At 42.8% G+C, this 17,092-nt stretch overlaps 2 protein-coding genes across 2 annotated transcripts in view; both read left to right on the plus strand.

Moving 5' to 3' along the window:
- The window catches only part of NIT2 (nitrilase family member 2), a 160,072-nt gene that overhangs the window by 65,340 nt on the left and 77,640 nt on the right, over positions 1-17,092 (plus strand). The window lies entirely within an intron of this gene.
- On the plus strand, positions 5,141-14,021 carry TMEM45A (transmembrane protein 45A). The gene is made up of 5 exons (XM_056858636.1): positions 5,141-5,349; positions 6,920-7,132; positions 9,092-9,276; positions 11,226-11,371; positions 13,928-14,021. Exons 1-5 carry the CDS (start codon positions 5,160-5,162, stop codon positions 14,019-14,021), a joined length of 828 nt encoding a protein of 275 aa, XP_056714614.1. The 5' UTR covers positions 5,141-5,159.

Genomic DNA, 17,092 nt, shown 5'->3' on the forward strand with positions numbered 1-17,092 from the left:
TTACAGCTTCTAATTTCCTAGTCGTTGACAAGAAAATCAAATGCAGAATTTGCTGTACCGCTTTCTTTAAAAACAAAACCCTGGGGACCATGACCTTTTCTTCCAGTGGATTCGCACCACAACCCTTGTGGGGTTGCTTCAGTCTCAGGCCACTGAAATAAATGGGCGTAGAGAAAAGTAACTCTGAACAGGATTGTGCTGTAAATATGCCCCCCTCCTGGCTAGCAGGTTTTGGCTATGATTGCACTCTGTACCAACATCCCATTGCAATTTTTAGCACTTTGCTTCCTACCCTATTGTTTCTTCTTATGCTGTCCAGCTTGCTTTGCGGGGGGTGTCCCTTTACAGGGCATTTACACCTACTCTTCTTATGATTACTGGGCTGTTCTGGACAACCTTTAAAAAGCCCACCACATTTGCACACATTCTCCTCTTAGACCTTGCTGACCTTGCTGGAATATGCAAAACTTAAACCCCGTAACCCTTCCCCTTGGGCCACTGCTGCAGGATCATAGAAGTTTTGAGAAGGGCTGTGGATATTGATATACCCAAACCGAAAATAAACCTGAAATTATCCGTTTCGGCAATATTCAAGTTTACCGATATGGGTATTCGGCTTATTCTGGCTTTACCGAAAAAGATCAGGCCCAATAAACCCAAACCCGAAATTTACCGCATTTTTTTTTTTGCACGACCCTCGTTTTGATGTGAAAAGTTGAAGACAAGACAACCCCAAGCTGGAACAAGGGGTTTATTAGTAAAGGTCGGTGATTACCGGTAAGTGGTGTTTGCACAGGGACAACATACTTTTGATGGCTGTTATGAAAGTGAAAGAGGAAAGGGTAGAACAATAGCTAAGACACAACAACAAATTCCAGATGGGTAGCCATGTTATTCTTTTCCAGCAAAAACACAAGGGAATCTTGTGGCACCTTGACAACTGACAGATTTATTGTGGCATAGGATGCCCTTTTGCAGGCCTCTGACTACATTCCTAGCACTGAAGTGGTGTTAAGAAACAATAAACAAAGGTTAGCATTTAATGAAGAACTAAGGTTGCCAACTTCAGCTTGGGAAATTCCTGGAGACTGGAGGGAGTGCTTGGGGAGGGCGGAGTTTGGGGAGGGAGCTTAGGGGGGATGTGATGCTCTAGAGCAGGGGTGTCGAACTCATTTGTGACAAGGGCTGGATATGACATAAATGTCACTTGGTCGGGCTGGGTCATGCCTCACCAGCCCAGATTGAGAGTGCGAGGGTGGCTGCCTCGGCTGGCTGACGGGCCAGATAAGAGTTCTCAAGGGGCTGGATCCAGCCTTTGGGCCTTATGTTTGACACCCCTGCTGTAGAGTCCATCCTCCAAAGCTGCCATTTCCTCCAGGAGAGCTGATCTCTGTAGTCCGGAGGTCAGTTGTAATTCCACAAGAACTCCAGGTCCCACCTTCAGGTTGGTAACCCAATGAAGAACTAATATTAGCACTAAAACCAGCATGAGATGCAGATCAGGACAGTTATGGTATCTTCCCAACCTGATATCAGTATTTTGCTTTTAAACATGATCTAGTGTGGACACACTTTGAGCTTTGGGCGTTCTGATAATCTGAGAGCTTTCAAGGAACCATGCAGAAATTTGGGTAGAATTTGGGTTTGGGGAAGTGCCTTTTATCACTGTTGTTTTATGGAGCAATGGACCCTGCTGTTCAATTAACTGAATGGTTAGCCGGCATAGCTAGGGTTGCCAGGTCCCTCTTCGCTATTGGCGGGAGATTTTTGGGGCGGAGCCTGAAGAGGGCAGGGTTTGGGGAGGGGAGGGACTTCAATGCCATAGAGTCCAATTGTCAAAGTGGCCATTTTGTCCAGGTGAACGGATCTCTATTGGCTGGAGGTCAGTTGTAGTAGCAGAAGATCTCCACTAGTATTTGGAGGTTGGCAACCCTAAGCATAGGGCACCTGAGACATCCGCAAAGGTAAAATATAACATGATGTCAGAGCTCGGGCAGCCGCTGAGTTTGGTCCTCATTTGACTTGTACATTAGTTGATTTCTTCAGTTTGCATTCTCAAAAAAATGTGCCTTTTAAATGCAAAAGATGAAGCTGATAGGGAAATAGAGGCAGGAGTTCAAATGTTGTATCTAACTCTGATCTTTAAACTCGTTCCTTAAGATTTCTTTTAAATGTAATATACATTTGAATCCTTTCTGGGGGCAAGCACAGCATTTAAACAATAAATATCGTTTCTATATATGAGCACTTCTACTGGATTTCTTTCCCCCCTTACATTGCTTATTAAAGGTAAAGTTCCCCTGTGCAAGCACCGGGTCATTCCTGACCCATGGGGTGATGTCACATCCCAGCGTTTACTAGGCAGACCTTGTTTACAGGGTGGTTTGCCAGCGCTTTCCCCAGTCATCTTCCCTTTACCCCCAGCAAGCTGGGTACTCATTGCTTATTACTGTCTACTAAACATTGCTGTAATGTGCTGCTGTTCCATTTGAATGAGATGAACAGCAATTAGAATCATTTCCTGAATGCAAACTGTTTGTAGCCTGAATTTGCATTGTTAGGCAATTGGCTTGCTTTGATGTCCAGGCAGAGGGGAAAGTGTTTCTGCCTAAGCTCTCTGCACCTGCAGTGACTACTGTGATTATGAATAAATTAATGGTCCTCTTAGAACCCATGGAAAAGAAATGTCTTTAGCAAAAAGACGCTTTGCAGTATTATTCAACTTCTACTTTTTTAAAAATGCGTAACTTCAGCCTGATGAAGAGTTCTGGTGAGCTTGAAAGCTTGCACAGTGTTCGGAACCCATTCGGTTGATCCGAATAAAGGTATTACAATACAATTCTTGTATTTAACTGAGCCAGTGTGGTGTACTGGTTGGATTGGAACGGTGGAGTCCTGTGTTCATATTCCTTCTCAGACGTGAAGCTTGCTGGGTGACCTTGCTCCAGTCAGTTTTCTGAGTTTAAGCACCTTCACAGGGTAGGTCTGAGAATAAAATGGAAGAGGAAGAGACTCCTGTACACAGCACTGCACTCCTTGGAAGAAAGGTGGGATAAAGGTGTGATAGTGTTCATACTGGCAGGGTTTGGAGTGAAGTGTAATTACAGCTTTCCACACAAATACGGTTTGTAGATGGACTTAGTCGAGGACCCATATCCAAGTGATAGAGCACGTTTCTATGAAGACTTTTTTTTTTGCTGTTATAGCGGGCTTAAAACAACCTTGTGGGGTTTTCCAGCAAGAGCTGTTCAGAGGTGGTTTGCCACCGCCTGCCTCTACATCGCAACCCTTGACTTCCTTGGTGGTCTCCCATCCAAATACTACCAGGGCTGACCCTGCTTAACTTCCAAGATCTTATGATATTGGGCTAGCCTGGGCTATCCAGGTCAAGTGTATGAAGAATGTCCTAATTTAAATAACTGGAATATTCTTAAATTGTATGAAGAGTATTTCAATTTAAATTCATATCTCCAATTAAAAGAGACTTGGGAAAAAAAAAAACTGCCTGGCTTCTTGAAGGACTGCTCTCATTTATTCTAAGCCAATGATTCTGGGGCCCTGAGCAAAAGTCCAGGATGGAATACCAGAATCATGGCTCCCTCCTTCCCATGCCTGCCCCCCACCACTGAAGCCAAGCAAGGGGCTGCTCTAGTCCTGTGTTAGGTAGGAGGGAGTCACTGCTGGTGCTGCAAGCTAGCTGCCCAAGCCCCAGATGGGGCAGATGCAGTCGGCAGCAGGAGCTTGCTCCTCTTCTTTCCCCTCCTTCTGGTGGGGCCAAGGGCCGCCAGGGCCCCCCAGCATGGGGCTGGGGCAGCTGCCCCTATTGCCCATTGGCTAAGAGTGCCCCCGGAGTAGACAAGGTTAGGCTTGATAGACCAACAGTCGGACTCAGTATAGTGCAACTTCTTCCATCCAAACTAGCACAAAATTGACCTTTGAAAGGTGACAGATTTCTTGGGCTTCAGTTCATGTCTCTGATTTGTAGCCTGTCTCATTTCCAAAGTCTCAAGGTGGGTAGCAAAACCAAAAACCAGCAAACATTTCTTCCAAATTATGTCGTGGCTCTCTACAGACTTTAAAAGAAGTGAGAAGGGAAGCTTCTGATGTCCTGACCTACGTGTACCCTGAACCTGAGCAAGACAGGTGTAGAGGGTGGTAGGCATTCTGTGTGAGTGGAGAAGGGGCATCACAGGTGGCTATCTGTTTCTCTTCCTAAAAATAAGCAATGGAGGTGGGGCTATTGCACATGACATTTTCAAAAATATAGGAATGTAAGCCGACCTTTTATGTATCATGATTTTGGTAAGATATGCTTAACCTTCTGATTTAAACTAGTCATGGGGGCAGACTTTTGCTAGATTATAATTATGTGTGTGTGTTAAGTGCCGTCAAGTCACTTCCGACTCATGGCAACCCTATGAATGAAAGTCCTCCAAAATGTCCTATCCTTGACAGCCTTGCTCAGATCTTGCAAATTGAGGGCTGTGGCTTCCTTTATTGAGTCAGTCCATCTCTTGTTGGTCTTCCTCTTTTCCTGCTGCCCTCAACTTTTCCTAGCATGACTGTCTTTTCCAGTGACTCTTGTCATCTCATGATGTGACCAAAATACGATAGCCTCAACACACAACCCCCCTCACCACGTTAAGGTGTGCATCCAGAAGGGGAGATTATAACTATACACCCAAGAATAACCATTTCATAAATGGTACCATTCACATTTAAGTATTCTGTGGCAATTCTAGACCCACTACATGGTAAAAAGTGTGACGCCAAACTTTTTATAAATAGAATATGAATACATGGTATTTTTTATTTTTCATTAATAAATGTTTTCTTTGGTCAGCCTTGAACAGTGGCTCTCACACAAAAGTCTGTATAATTGACAAAGTTCTTAAGTAAAAGTTCACATAGCCATGCTGAGACGGGTCATAGCAGAGAGTTTATAAATATACTCTCCTAATGTTACTTTTTCATGTAAACCAGGAAAATGAATTTAGACTTTTAGCAAGTGGTGGTAAGGATTCTAAGGAAAGCTTATAGACCTACTGTTGGATATATTCAGATTAAACATCCTTCAGAGCTATAAGTAACAGAGTATTCCTAGATGTACTTTACTTAAGCATGTGCTTTGTCCTTAGATTTTTGCACAGTAGAGAGAGATGGGAAATTTTAAAGGTCATGCTCTTCCGGGGAGTTTTTTCCTCCTCTTTGGCTTGTGGTGGTCTGTGAAGTATCCCTTGAAGTACCTGTGTCGAAAGAAAAAGAACACGTCTCCCCTTGGTTCCAAAGCAGGATTTCAGCGTTTAGAATTTACCGAGGGTGTCATCAAAGCTACGTTTGCTCTTATTGGTAAGTGGGTTTCTTTGCCTATGCTTTCAAGTAAATGTTGTTAGCTTGAGCTGTCTGTCTTTACTATAATAATAAGCAACAGTCTAAGCAGATCATATATTTGCTGAAATTTTAAAAACTGAATGTTGTAACACTAAACCAAATTATAGTGACAAATGATGCCAGAAATCGCTCTTTGTCCTTGGAGAGCATGCTATAAAGCCAAACACTTCCTGGGAAATTGTGTGGATTCAGCTTGTGGTTGAGTTTTGTATCAATTTAGCTGCTTTTTGTAGAAGACTTAAAACATGTTGCTCATAAAATTAAGATCCAGTGCAAAAGGTTATTAGGAAACATTATACATCTTAGTATACCTGTGATGAAAAACTCATCTCAGTTCAGTAATATATCCAGAGCTTTTTGTGTTGTGTCACAGTACTCACTGATACTGAGTACCGGCACCTTTTCTTGGGACTCTCCAAGTACTGAGGGGGGAATTGGTGGAAACTGGCACAACTTTATATTTGAGTACTGGTACCATTTAAAAAACAACAACACCACCATCACCACAACCACCATGCTGAATAGATCTAATTTTCAACATGGCCCAGTCTGTGGATACTTAAATCCAGAGATTGGAGCCATGAACAGAGAAGACAGATCTTTCTGCAAATCTGAGAAAAGCCCCAGGTTTGTTAAAACCCCCACCCCCGAAATCTAAAAAACAAAAACACCGGGGTTTAACACCCTCCTCCAAATAATAGAAGCAGTGCCTGTAACTTTAAGAAAGAAAGCTGGACCTGGCAGCACCCACCAGGCAACTTGCTACCTCACACCTTGCATGACTCATGCAGGACTGGCTGCTTGCTACTGTTCTACAGCAGCTACCCACAAAAGCCAGGGTTGTGTACAGGTTAGAGTTTCAGACTAGGATCTGGGATGCCCAGGTTCAAATCCCCACTCTGCCAAGATATCTTGCTGTGAGACCTTGGTCCAGTCACACACTCTCAGCCTAATCCACCTCACAGGGTTGTTGTGAGGATAAAATAGAAGAGGATGATGTAAAACTGTTTTGGGTCCACAGTGTGGAGAAAGACCGGGTATAAACATAGTAGATAAATAATTATAGCTGAAAACGAGGGGGCAGATAGAAGGTAAGTTGGTTGGTGGGAAGGGGGGAAGGAAGCAAGGAGGAGAAAAATGTGAAAAACTGTGGGGAGGGGGTTACAAGGGAAACTGATCCTCAGGCTGAAAGTGTATGGCTGGTCCAAGGTAACCCAGTGAGCTTCCACGGCAGAGTAGAGATACGGACCTGGGTATCCCATATCCTAATCCAACACTGTAGCTACTACACCACACTGGCTTCAGTGCTTAGGATGCCGCTGTTGGACTGTCTTTGCAGGGGAGTGTCTACAGTTTTCTAAACTTTCAAGGCAAGGAGGCACCTGCATGTAGAGCTATTTCCTCTGACACTACAAGGACCATATGGACATCACCATAGATACCACTGCCACGATGCTACATTTAAATTGGGTAGTTCCTTTGATAAGAATCAAGGCCACCAACGTGCTCCTCATTATTTTACACACAGGTATGATAGCTGAGCAGTTCGTTCCTGATGGACCTCATCTGAAGCTGTATAATTATGAAAAGAAACAATGGGATCACCTCATGAACTGGCAGCATGCCACCATGTATCTCTTCTATGGCATCTCAGGGCTGGTGGACATTGTGGCTCATAGCACTAATGTGTTACCAGTAGCCATGGACAGGATGATGCTTTCGCTAGCAGTTTTTGTGGAAGGTGAGTTTAGGGTCCTGTGTGCAATGACATTTTTTTTCCAACCCAAATGAAATTGGGTCGATAAAAATGATTCATTAGAGTTGACACTGTTATGTCTGAGAAAAGAGATGCGCCAAATGGCAGAACAGTCTCTTTGTCCTCTTCAGCCATTTTATAACTTCTGTACTTTTATTTAATTATGTTTTAAATAAATTAAACAAAAACCTGGTAGTTGATCAATCAATTACTCATTAATAGGAATCGGTTTAGGACTGTGGATGTCAACAAGTAGAATAATGCTTGTCCTTCAAAGCTTTTGTACTGTGAGGTTCACTCTTCTTCTCTCCTTCCCTGCCTTCAGGGTGAACAAAAATCAATGACTTTTTAAAAAATTTTAAATCAGATTTTTTAAAACTTAAATTGGATTTTCTTAAATAAAATGCTTCCCAAGGGAAAAAATCTATCTAAAGATAGTTTTCTATTTAAGATACATTATAGTCCAAAGGTTATTCATAATGAAATATGGATTAGTCTTTAATTATGTAGCATGAGTCTGTATATTCTTGTAATGTTTAATTTTTTTTGGTAAATTAATTCCATTAGTCCATTCACAATGCCATGCTCTTCCAGAGGTTTCTATAAGATTATTTGGGGCAATTTTTCCATCTAGAAGATATTGTCACAGATGCTTGTTTTTGCAGTTCTCAGAACTGTGAGTTTGTTTCTGCAGAGATAACTTGCCTCTTCTTCACAGTATAAATGTTATCAAATAAACATACGGAGTTGAGAAAAAGACCTTAATTCCATTGCTCCTTTGCAAATCTATGCACATAAAACCAATCCCTTACCGCTTAAGTGCTAAATTTCAAGCAGTTCAATGAATAGAAGATTGTTTGGAGTGGAACAGATCTGCACAAGGAGCTAACAGATCTATTCTGCTTCAAACAATCTTCTATTCATTGAACTTCTTGAAAGCGGCAAGGAGTTGATTCTATGTACATAGATTTGCAAAGGATCAATGGGATTAAGGTCTTTTTCTCAACTCTGTATGTTTATTTTATAACATTTATACCGTGAAGAAGAGGCATGTTATCTCTGCAGAAACAAATTCACAGTTTTGAGGGGAAAGCAGTAAAAATGAAAGGGAAACCTTTGAGCAGAATACTCCAAAAGTTTTGGTATCTTTGTGTGTATGGCCTGAGGTTTATCATATTATTCTCTTCCTGGGGGAGAAAACCTATAATGGCACCAGGCCATAAAAGAGTGTAGAAAACCATGGCTTAAATCTAGTCTTTACTGACTAGTGATTTAAATCAATTTGAAATAAATCAAATCCACTCTGCCTGCCTTAATTTAGGGTTTTTTTTAAACTTTAGGTAAATGATCAAAAGCCCTGACCTGGATGGCCCAGGCTAGCCTGATCTCGTCAGATCTCAGAAGCTAACCAGGGTCGGTCCTGGTTAGTATTTGGATGGGAGACCACCAAGGAATACCAGGGTTGCTGTGCAGAGGAAGGCACTGGCAAACCACCTCTGTTAGTCTCTTGCCACGAAACCCCCCCAAAAGGGGTTGCCATAAGTCGGCTGCGACTTGACAGCACTTTACACATACACAAATGATCAAAATAGCAAGCAATGGTTCTGTGTCTTTTCCCACCATACTTTTTTTTACAAAAGCAGTTTAGCCTTTCTCCCTCTAGATGTTTTTACCACAACCATTACACAACAGTCCCTGGCTTTCTTAGTACGAGAATACTTAACACTGTTATCTATACTGTGGGACATAAAGGCAAGTGGGAAGATGGATTCTCCTCTCCCTTAGAGACTGTACAGATCTGAATGCTTCTTGGTATCTCTAAAATGATGTACACCCTCGAGCTGCTTGATACACAATTAAAATTGTATGATTTATAATCAGGGAATCCTATTGGATAAGCAAATCCAGGAATAAAAAACTTGTTTCCTCTTATTCAATTACCAGGTTTTCTGTTTTATTATCATATTCATGGGCGAGCCATGTTGGATCTCCATGTTCATCAGTTACTCTTAGTAGCCATCTTTGGAGCGGCAGTCTGCATATTCCTGGAAATTTTCTTCCGTGGCATTATAGTCCTTGAGATGTTGCGAACGAGCCTCTGCATATTGCAAGGGAGTTGGTTTTGGCAGGTGAGTCACTGGACGTGCCACTAACCAAAGTCTGAAGCCATCCTCCAGTCTAAGGAGCCTTCCTCCAACTTAAATAGTACTTCTTCCAACTGAAGAGCCACTGGAGTTGGATGAAGGCTCCTCCTGCAGCCTAGGGTAGCCCATTATGTCCTGCTTTGTTATGACCTTCATCCCAGGAGAACACCGAGTTAATTATTTTGGGGGGAAGCAAATGAGAGGCTGGGAAACACCATTCCTGGAGGAGCAGGCTCAAAGACCAGACTTTCACTGAGGATGTAAGACCAAAATCCTAGGTGTGTCATAAAACACAGAGTGATTTGAAATGCAATTGTAAATTAACCTTCCTGCTTGGCCATCAAAAGAATGAAAAATACAATAGAAGTACATTCAAAAACCCTGTTCCCCTGATGTTGGGAACCTGATATACGTTGTTTTCAAATGGCCTTTATGTTTTCTACATGTGCATGAACAATGAAAGGCTAGGTTAAGCCTATGGGAAAAGGGAATCACTGGCAACAGGAGGAAAGCATTAAATAAGAGATAATGGGCTTAGGTTTAAAAGGGGGCCTAGACAGTATAATGAGTTTGCCCTTGGAGAGCCTTTCAATCAATATGGTTTTGCTTAAAGTGACTCTGAGTGGAATGCTGGGAAGTGACACAAAACACCCTTAATAGTCTTGGATTACCGTCGAAGTTTCCTGAATGGGCCATTCATCTACAGAGGTAGAGGGGCGAGGGTGAGAGAAGTAGACAGTTTTGCAGTTGAGATACGCCCCCCTCGAAGAGCTCTTCGCTCCGCTGGAGAAAATCTGCTGGTGAACCCTGGACCGAAAAGCATCCTGCTGTCCTCAACTAAGACCAGGTGGAAAGCTACGCCCAGGGAGGGCCCTGCGGGACCTGAAGCAATTCCACAGGGCCTGTAAAACTGAGCTGTTCCGCCAGGTATATGGTTGAGGACCGCGACGGTTCCCTTCTCCTCTTGCCCCGCCTCTGTTGTGCTTCCCGCTAGGGTTTATGTTCATTGTTTAATATGTCAGTAGGGCGTTGCTGCTATGATTGAAGGTACCGGCTTTAATCTTATTACATGAAACAAATCTTTATATCTTTATGATTATTTTATCTTATTAAACAAACAAACAAATAAACGGGTAGAGAGAGATGGGTGGCGGTGCTGAAGCTGAGTGAAACGCGAAGCACTGTGGCTTTTGAGTCTCTCTGAGGATCTGATCCTATAGAGTGCTTGCTTGCCTTTCCCCTCCCCCCACAATCTGTGCATAAGCTGTACCCTGCTAACATTGGATTGATGAGGCAGTGTGAGCTGAAGCATATGGACCCGGATGTACTGTAGGGGTTTGATGCTCATAAACACTATAGAATACCCATTTGGGCACACTATTGTTTTACAAGTCTATCATGTTTTTAAGTATTTTGTAGTGTTTATTTCGTTTGCCCTCACTTCAGTAACCCTGTGAGAAGGGCCCATTATTATGCCTATTTTATTGATAGAGAACAGAGACAAAAGGATAATGAATTGTCTAAGACCACCCATAGCAGAGCTAAACCTGAGAGCTGAGCACCAACATGCTCCCTGTTGGTGACCTCATTTATTGTTTTTATGAACATATGAACACATGAAGCTGCCTTATACTGAATCAGACCCTTGGTCCATCAAAGTCAGTATTGTCTACTCAGACAGGCAGCGGCTCTCCAGGGTCTCAGGCAGAGGTCTTTCACATCACCTACTTGCCTAGTCCCTTTAACTGGAGATGCCGGGGATTGAATCTGGGGCCTTCTGCATGCCAAGCAGATGCTCTACCACTGAGCCACAGCCCCTCCCCACACCTCCACATGACATGATTCTGCAAAGTAAAATATTACAAGCCACAGGTACGAAATTTAATTTATTAGATTAAATAGATTATTGCCTTATCCTTTTCTTGATTTCACAGATTGGATTTGTACTTTATCCTCCGAGTGGGAGTCCAGAGTGGAACCAAATGGATCACAATAACGTGATGTTCCTTACAATGTGCTATTGTTGGCATTATGCATTTGCGCTTCTTATAATGGCTGTGAATTATACTGTGGTCAGCTGGTAAGCTAATCACACTTCTGAACTGATATTCTTAAGAGCTCCATTTAACTTGCCACAGTGTCTAAGGCTTTAAAATGAACTTGGTTTAGCAGACACCCCCCCACACACACACACACAATTATGGAGGGTTATAAAATCACAGAGGGGATGTGGAAGAACTCTACCAGAGACAGCATTATGTAATTATATACTTCCTTTCATTGAACCTGTGGATTTTCAAACAGCTAACTTGGCTTAGCCTGTGGCCTATAAGGAAAACCAAAGTTTTAACATTTGCATACATATATTAATTTACAGGTTAACAATGCTTTCCTCATTCTTCCAGGAGAGGTAGCAACCTCTTAAACTTTCCCTAAGGCCCTGCTGGGTATCTTGCCTGTTCTCAGTAGCCATAGAACAGAAACATTATGCCAAAGCCCCTGAAAATGTGCAGCATTCTCTCATCCCTGAATAACTTGCAACTATCCCATACACACCTGGGATTGGGAGTATGGGCTGCTGTGTCAAAAAAGCTATCCCATGAGGCTATGCACATCATGCACCTGCAGATCCCAGAATCTTCTCTGCCAGCACAGACAGAAGCAAGGGATTGTGGCAGTTCTGTTCCTGATTTACATACCAGTCTGGCTAATTGGTATATTGTATCACTGCATCATAGGAGCAAGGTCTCTGCTCTTCTTTCAAATAAAGTTGACGGGTGACTGAATCGAGCCCAACTGTGGTACTACTACAGTGAAGAACATCAGTTTTTAGTATTCGCTTGCAGAGAACTCTTTCCCCATCCCTTATCAGATGCTCACATCCCTTATTAAACTAACAAAATGCCCATTGTTACAACCAGTGGGGATACGTGGAAAGGAAGTGTCTGTACATTACAAAGCCACTTCTTGAATACCTCATGGGTTGCCTGGTATGGAAGGCTGGTCCACCCAGCATCAGGGCTGGAGATAGGGTTGCCAACCTCCAGGTGCTAGCAGGAGATCTGCTATTACAACTGATCTCCAGCTGATAGAGATGAGTTCTCCTGGAGAAAACAGCCGCTTTGGCAATTTGACTCTATGGCATTGAAGTCCGTCCCCTCCTCAAACTCCACCCTCCTCAGGCCCCACCCCAAAAACCTCCCACCGGTTGGGAAGAGGGACCTGGCAACCCTAGTTGGAGGGAGAGGTTAGCCCTCAGTGCAAGGGTGTCCCACAGTGCAACATTCGTTTGAGTTGCCAAATCTGTGGAGGATGGTGATCGGAAATGGCAACCAGCATGGTTTGTGCCTGTTGTCACCACCTAAACCTGTGTTGCTACAGCCTTGGGTTGCTTCCCTATTGATGGTAGGGCTGCAGGTAAAGCACAGCAGCTATGGGGCTTCCACATGGCAGGTTTCCCTGTCACCGTCCATCTGCAGTAGTGACCCCCCTCCCCTGGGCCACCAGGGGTTTTGCATTTTTTATAAGCACTATAGTATTGTTATATTAATACACCATTGTAACAATAGGTGTAACATGCTCTGTGAATTCCCAGCTTTTTTTTTTTTTTAAGGAAGTTCTAGCCACTTTTGTTGTAAAGATATACCTTTTCCCTTATATTTTCATAAGGGAAGGGATAAGACTTATTTAAAAAAAATGAAAACTGAGAATTCACAGAACATGTCTCACCTATTGTTACAATGGTATATTAATATAACAATATTCTAGTGCTGGCCAGGGGAGAAAATGGCTGGTGTAGGTGAAAGTATCAGATAAAGTAGCTGCCATCTGGGTGGGAAAAACTGAATTTCCCCAACCACACAGCAGACTTTAATGCAGCAGACTTTAAAGGCTTTAATGCAGTCTTTGGGGAGGGTTAGGGTCACTGGGGATGTGGGGGGAGGTAGTTGTTAATTTCCTGCATTGTCAGGGGGTTGGACTAGATGACCCTGGTGGTCCCTTCCAACTCTATGATTCTAAAGCAAGTTTGAGAATGGCCATTTATACATGGGAGGTTTTGCCTTGGATTTGCTGCTTTCTAGATGCACATTTCCCCCATGTGAATTCTCAAAACTCTGCATGGGGGTTTATTTTTGAGTTTTGAGAATTCGGATGAGGAAAATGTGTATCTACAGGGCAGCAAATCCAAGGCAAAACCTCCCATGCATAAATGGCTAATGATAGGGGATAAAAGCTGGGTAAACCCTGGGAGGTGCACAAATGCACCTTGATGCCATGGAGAAGCAGGAAAAATCCTCCTTCCCAACAGCATTGAACCTGGGGCAGCTAACTTGTGTGGACAAGGCTTTGGAACCTGTTGGGACAGCAAAATGTCATGCTGGCCCTGGGGATGAGGCCTGTGTTCTCTGCCCCTATCGCCCAGCCATTCTGAATCAAGCCTGCAATTTTTCTTTATCGCAATCGAGTGTAACAGAATATTGAGATAAAATGATGGAATGTTGAGGACTGACTCCTATACACACTGTCAATATGGCATCCTGTGTGAGAATGCTCAGACCCGTACTTGATCATTACTTGATTTAGAACATGTGCAGACATTTCGTTCTCTCCCCACCCCTTTGTTTTTCCTCTCCAGGGTAATTCGTTCAAAAATGAAACGAGCCCCAACCATGGAACTTGTATTATTGAAAATGTCTGAGCGCGATCAGGAGTCAGAAGATGAGATCTAGTTTCGTATATCTATTTTCTTATTGCTGTACTTCCTTCACCATTAAGTTGCACCGGCACTCTACACCACCCCATTTTGTCTCACGCCATCTGTGCATATACCCTCTATTGTGTACTGTAATTCCACCTGATTTTTATTAGTGCTTTCTGTATCCCATACTTGAAGTGGAAAGAAAACATTCTACTATTGGATTGGCCAGAGCTGACATCGTCAAGTAAAAATCAATTTGGGTCATGTAACAGAGATTGGGGTAAACTGGGAAATTGATGTGTGGTGTTGAACAGAAACCCACTACTGTTGCAGAAGACCAATTGTATACCTCTTAAAACCACACAGAGACTGGTAAACTGTACATATCTATTTGGTAAACTGTACGTATCACTTTTGAAGTTTGCTGAAAACTGTTTCCTTGTATAGCTTTCAAACTGTATATGTTGCAAATGTTCCCCTTGCAGTTGTATTACCTTGTGTTATTTATTACCATATGTGAGCTAACTGCATAAAGGATAGAAGAAAAAGCCAGTTGCAGAATCACTAAGCATCAGCACTAAGGTAATACATTATAGTACTGATGTGCTGGATAACTTAGGTGTCATGTGGTTCTTGCTACTCATCATCAGCAGATTCATTTACACAAATGTAAAAATTGCCTTTATGTTAAAAAAAGAAAGAAAGGAGAGGCTATTGCATACTTAATTTAGATGTCTGTGGGCATCTTCTAAGAGCCCCGTGGCGCAGAGTGGTAAGCTGCAGTCCAAGCCCTGCTCACGACCTGAGTTCGATCCCAACGGAAGTTGGTTTCAGGTAGCTGGCATGACCCGGTGCTTGCACAGGGGACCTTCACCTTTACCTTTAGGCATCTTCTACTCAGAAGGCATTCTGTATGTAGTGGGAAGAATGTTGAATTTAGATCAGAGAACCTGAATTCAAATTCCCAGTTGCCCAAAGTTTGGGAAAGGCTCCATGGTATAGAGCATCTACTTTGCATGCAGAAGATCCCTGGCATCTCCAGTTAAAAGGATCAGGGTGTAGGTGATGTGAAAACTTCCTTCTGAGACACTGAAGAACAAGCACCAATCAGGGCAGACAGAGCTGGCCTTGATAGATCAATGGGTCTGACTCTCAGTATAAGGCAGCTTTGTGTGTTCATGTGAAGCATCCTCTGAAGTGGCCTTATTTGTGTAATAAAATCAATGGTTGCAAAACTACACTCAGAGTCCATAATACTGTGAGCGTTAAATTCTTATGGCAGAAAGGAAATTCTCAGGTAGGAATAGCTGATATGGGATATAAGCATTATCAGGTTTCATAAAAAATGTTCTTGTGTGTGTGAAGTGCTGTCAGGTCACTTCTGACTTATGGCGACCCTATGACTCAATGTTCTCCAAAATGTCCTGCCATCTGGTAAGAGCTAACCAAAGTGCAAAAATTTATATAATGGTACACAATGACACAACACAAAACAACTTATAAAAACAAATATGACATACACAACATAGATATGTGCATCACCAACAAGCAGTCCAAGACCAACATATGTGGTCCAAAAGTTACACAATCCTTCAAAAGGTAAGTGTTCAATAATCCCTATAAAGGTAAGTGTACATAGTCAACAATGGTCCCACGAAGGTTTCCACGAAGTGCAGATGTAGACCGATGGGGATACGGCCATTTCGATTTCTTATATTGATCTCTTCTTCAGTCCCCCTTAATAATATAAAATTATTTTAAAAACCTTTTTCATCACAATCATTTGGATATACTTTCTGTATTTCTAAAGACAACACATTTCATAGCAAAAGAGTTTATACTTACAAAAACAACTTATTTTTGCTTCAAATACGGCTGCCAGCAATATTTTTTGTTCAACATCAATCAGTTCCACGCAGGAATACAAAAAGTGTAGCAGTACTATCCCAGGTGAGTAGTATCTTTACAGGTATCAGGTGTGTGCAAAAGGCACTAATTTCCCCTTCGTCATTGCTTTAATGATATAGCATGTCTTGCAGGATTTAAAGAAGTACTGTCCTAAATTGGTATTGGGTGAAAATAACTACATTCATCTATGTTGTGTATGTCATATTTGTTTTTATAAGTTGTTTTGTGTTGTGTCATTGTGTAGCATTATATAAATTTTTGCACTTTGGTTATATCTTTTCACATCTATGCTGATTTCCAAACCTCAGGTACAACTATAGAGGTGCCTTTTTCCTACATACATCTGGTAAGAGCTGGCACCTTTCTTTGTGTGCCGTTGGCTCAACTGCCTTGATTATATGAATCATGGTAACCGCATTAACAATTCCATGTGGAGGTGCCCTTTCTCAAGGTGCTTCCACACAATTACAGATAGGTCCCCAGCCTGCCAGCAGCTCACTGAAAGTTCAAAGAGCTCACATGGGGGTCACTTTAATGTATGAACTGGGTCTCAAAGGTACCAGAAGGAATCCAATGAATTATAAACACAATGAGTTATCTCAAGAGAGATGCCTCCCTTCCCCCTGAAGCCTCTACTGCACACTGAAGGGCCATTCCTGAGGGATGGGGGACCCTTAGGAATGAAGTGGTATGCAGCATGTCAGGGACTGGAACAAAGAGGAAGGATGTGCAGAATTTGCCAGGTCCCCACTCACCTTTGGCGGGAGATTTCTGTGCAGATCTTGATTGTGTGCGTGTGCGCACGGACGCAGCACTTCCAGTTTACAACTGGAAGTTCTGCCTCGCAAGGAGCCTTAGACCCTTTACCACTCAAACTAAGAGTTTGAGTGGTCTAAGTCTCCTCAGAGTGGTCTAAGATGCCTTAGAGTGGTCTAAGGCGTCGGCACACATGTGCATGATTGCCCGGCGGCCCTCAGCTGGTCGGCGGGCAGAGGGGCACATTACCGGGAATTTGCTCACCACCAGCGGGCACCTAGCAACCCTATCCTGCTGTGGAGCAGGAGCTCAATTCAAGGAATATTAATGGAGCTAGAATTGTTTTGGGGATAATGGTTAGAGCTAGGATTGTTCTGGGGGTAGTTATTAGAGGAGGAGCCATTTTGTGGTACATTCCAGCTTTGTCCTCCCCCATTT

Source organism: Euleptes europaea, chromosome 12, assembly GCF_029931775.1.
Source record: "Euleptes europaea isolate rEulEur1 chromosome 12, rEulEur1.hap1, whole genome shotgun sequence".
NCBI classification, from domain to species: domain Eukaryota; kingdom Metazoa; phylum Chordata; class Lepidosauria; order Squamata; family Sphaerodactylidae; genus Euleptes; species Euleptes europaea.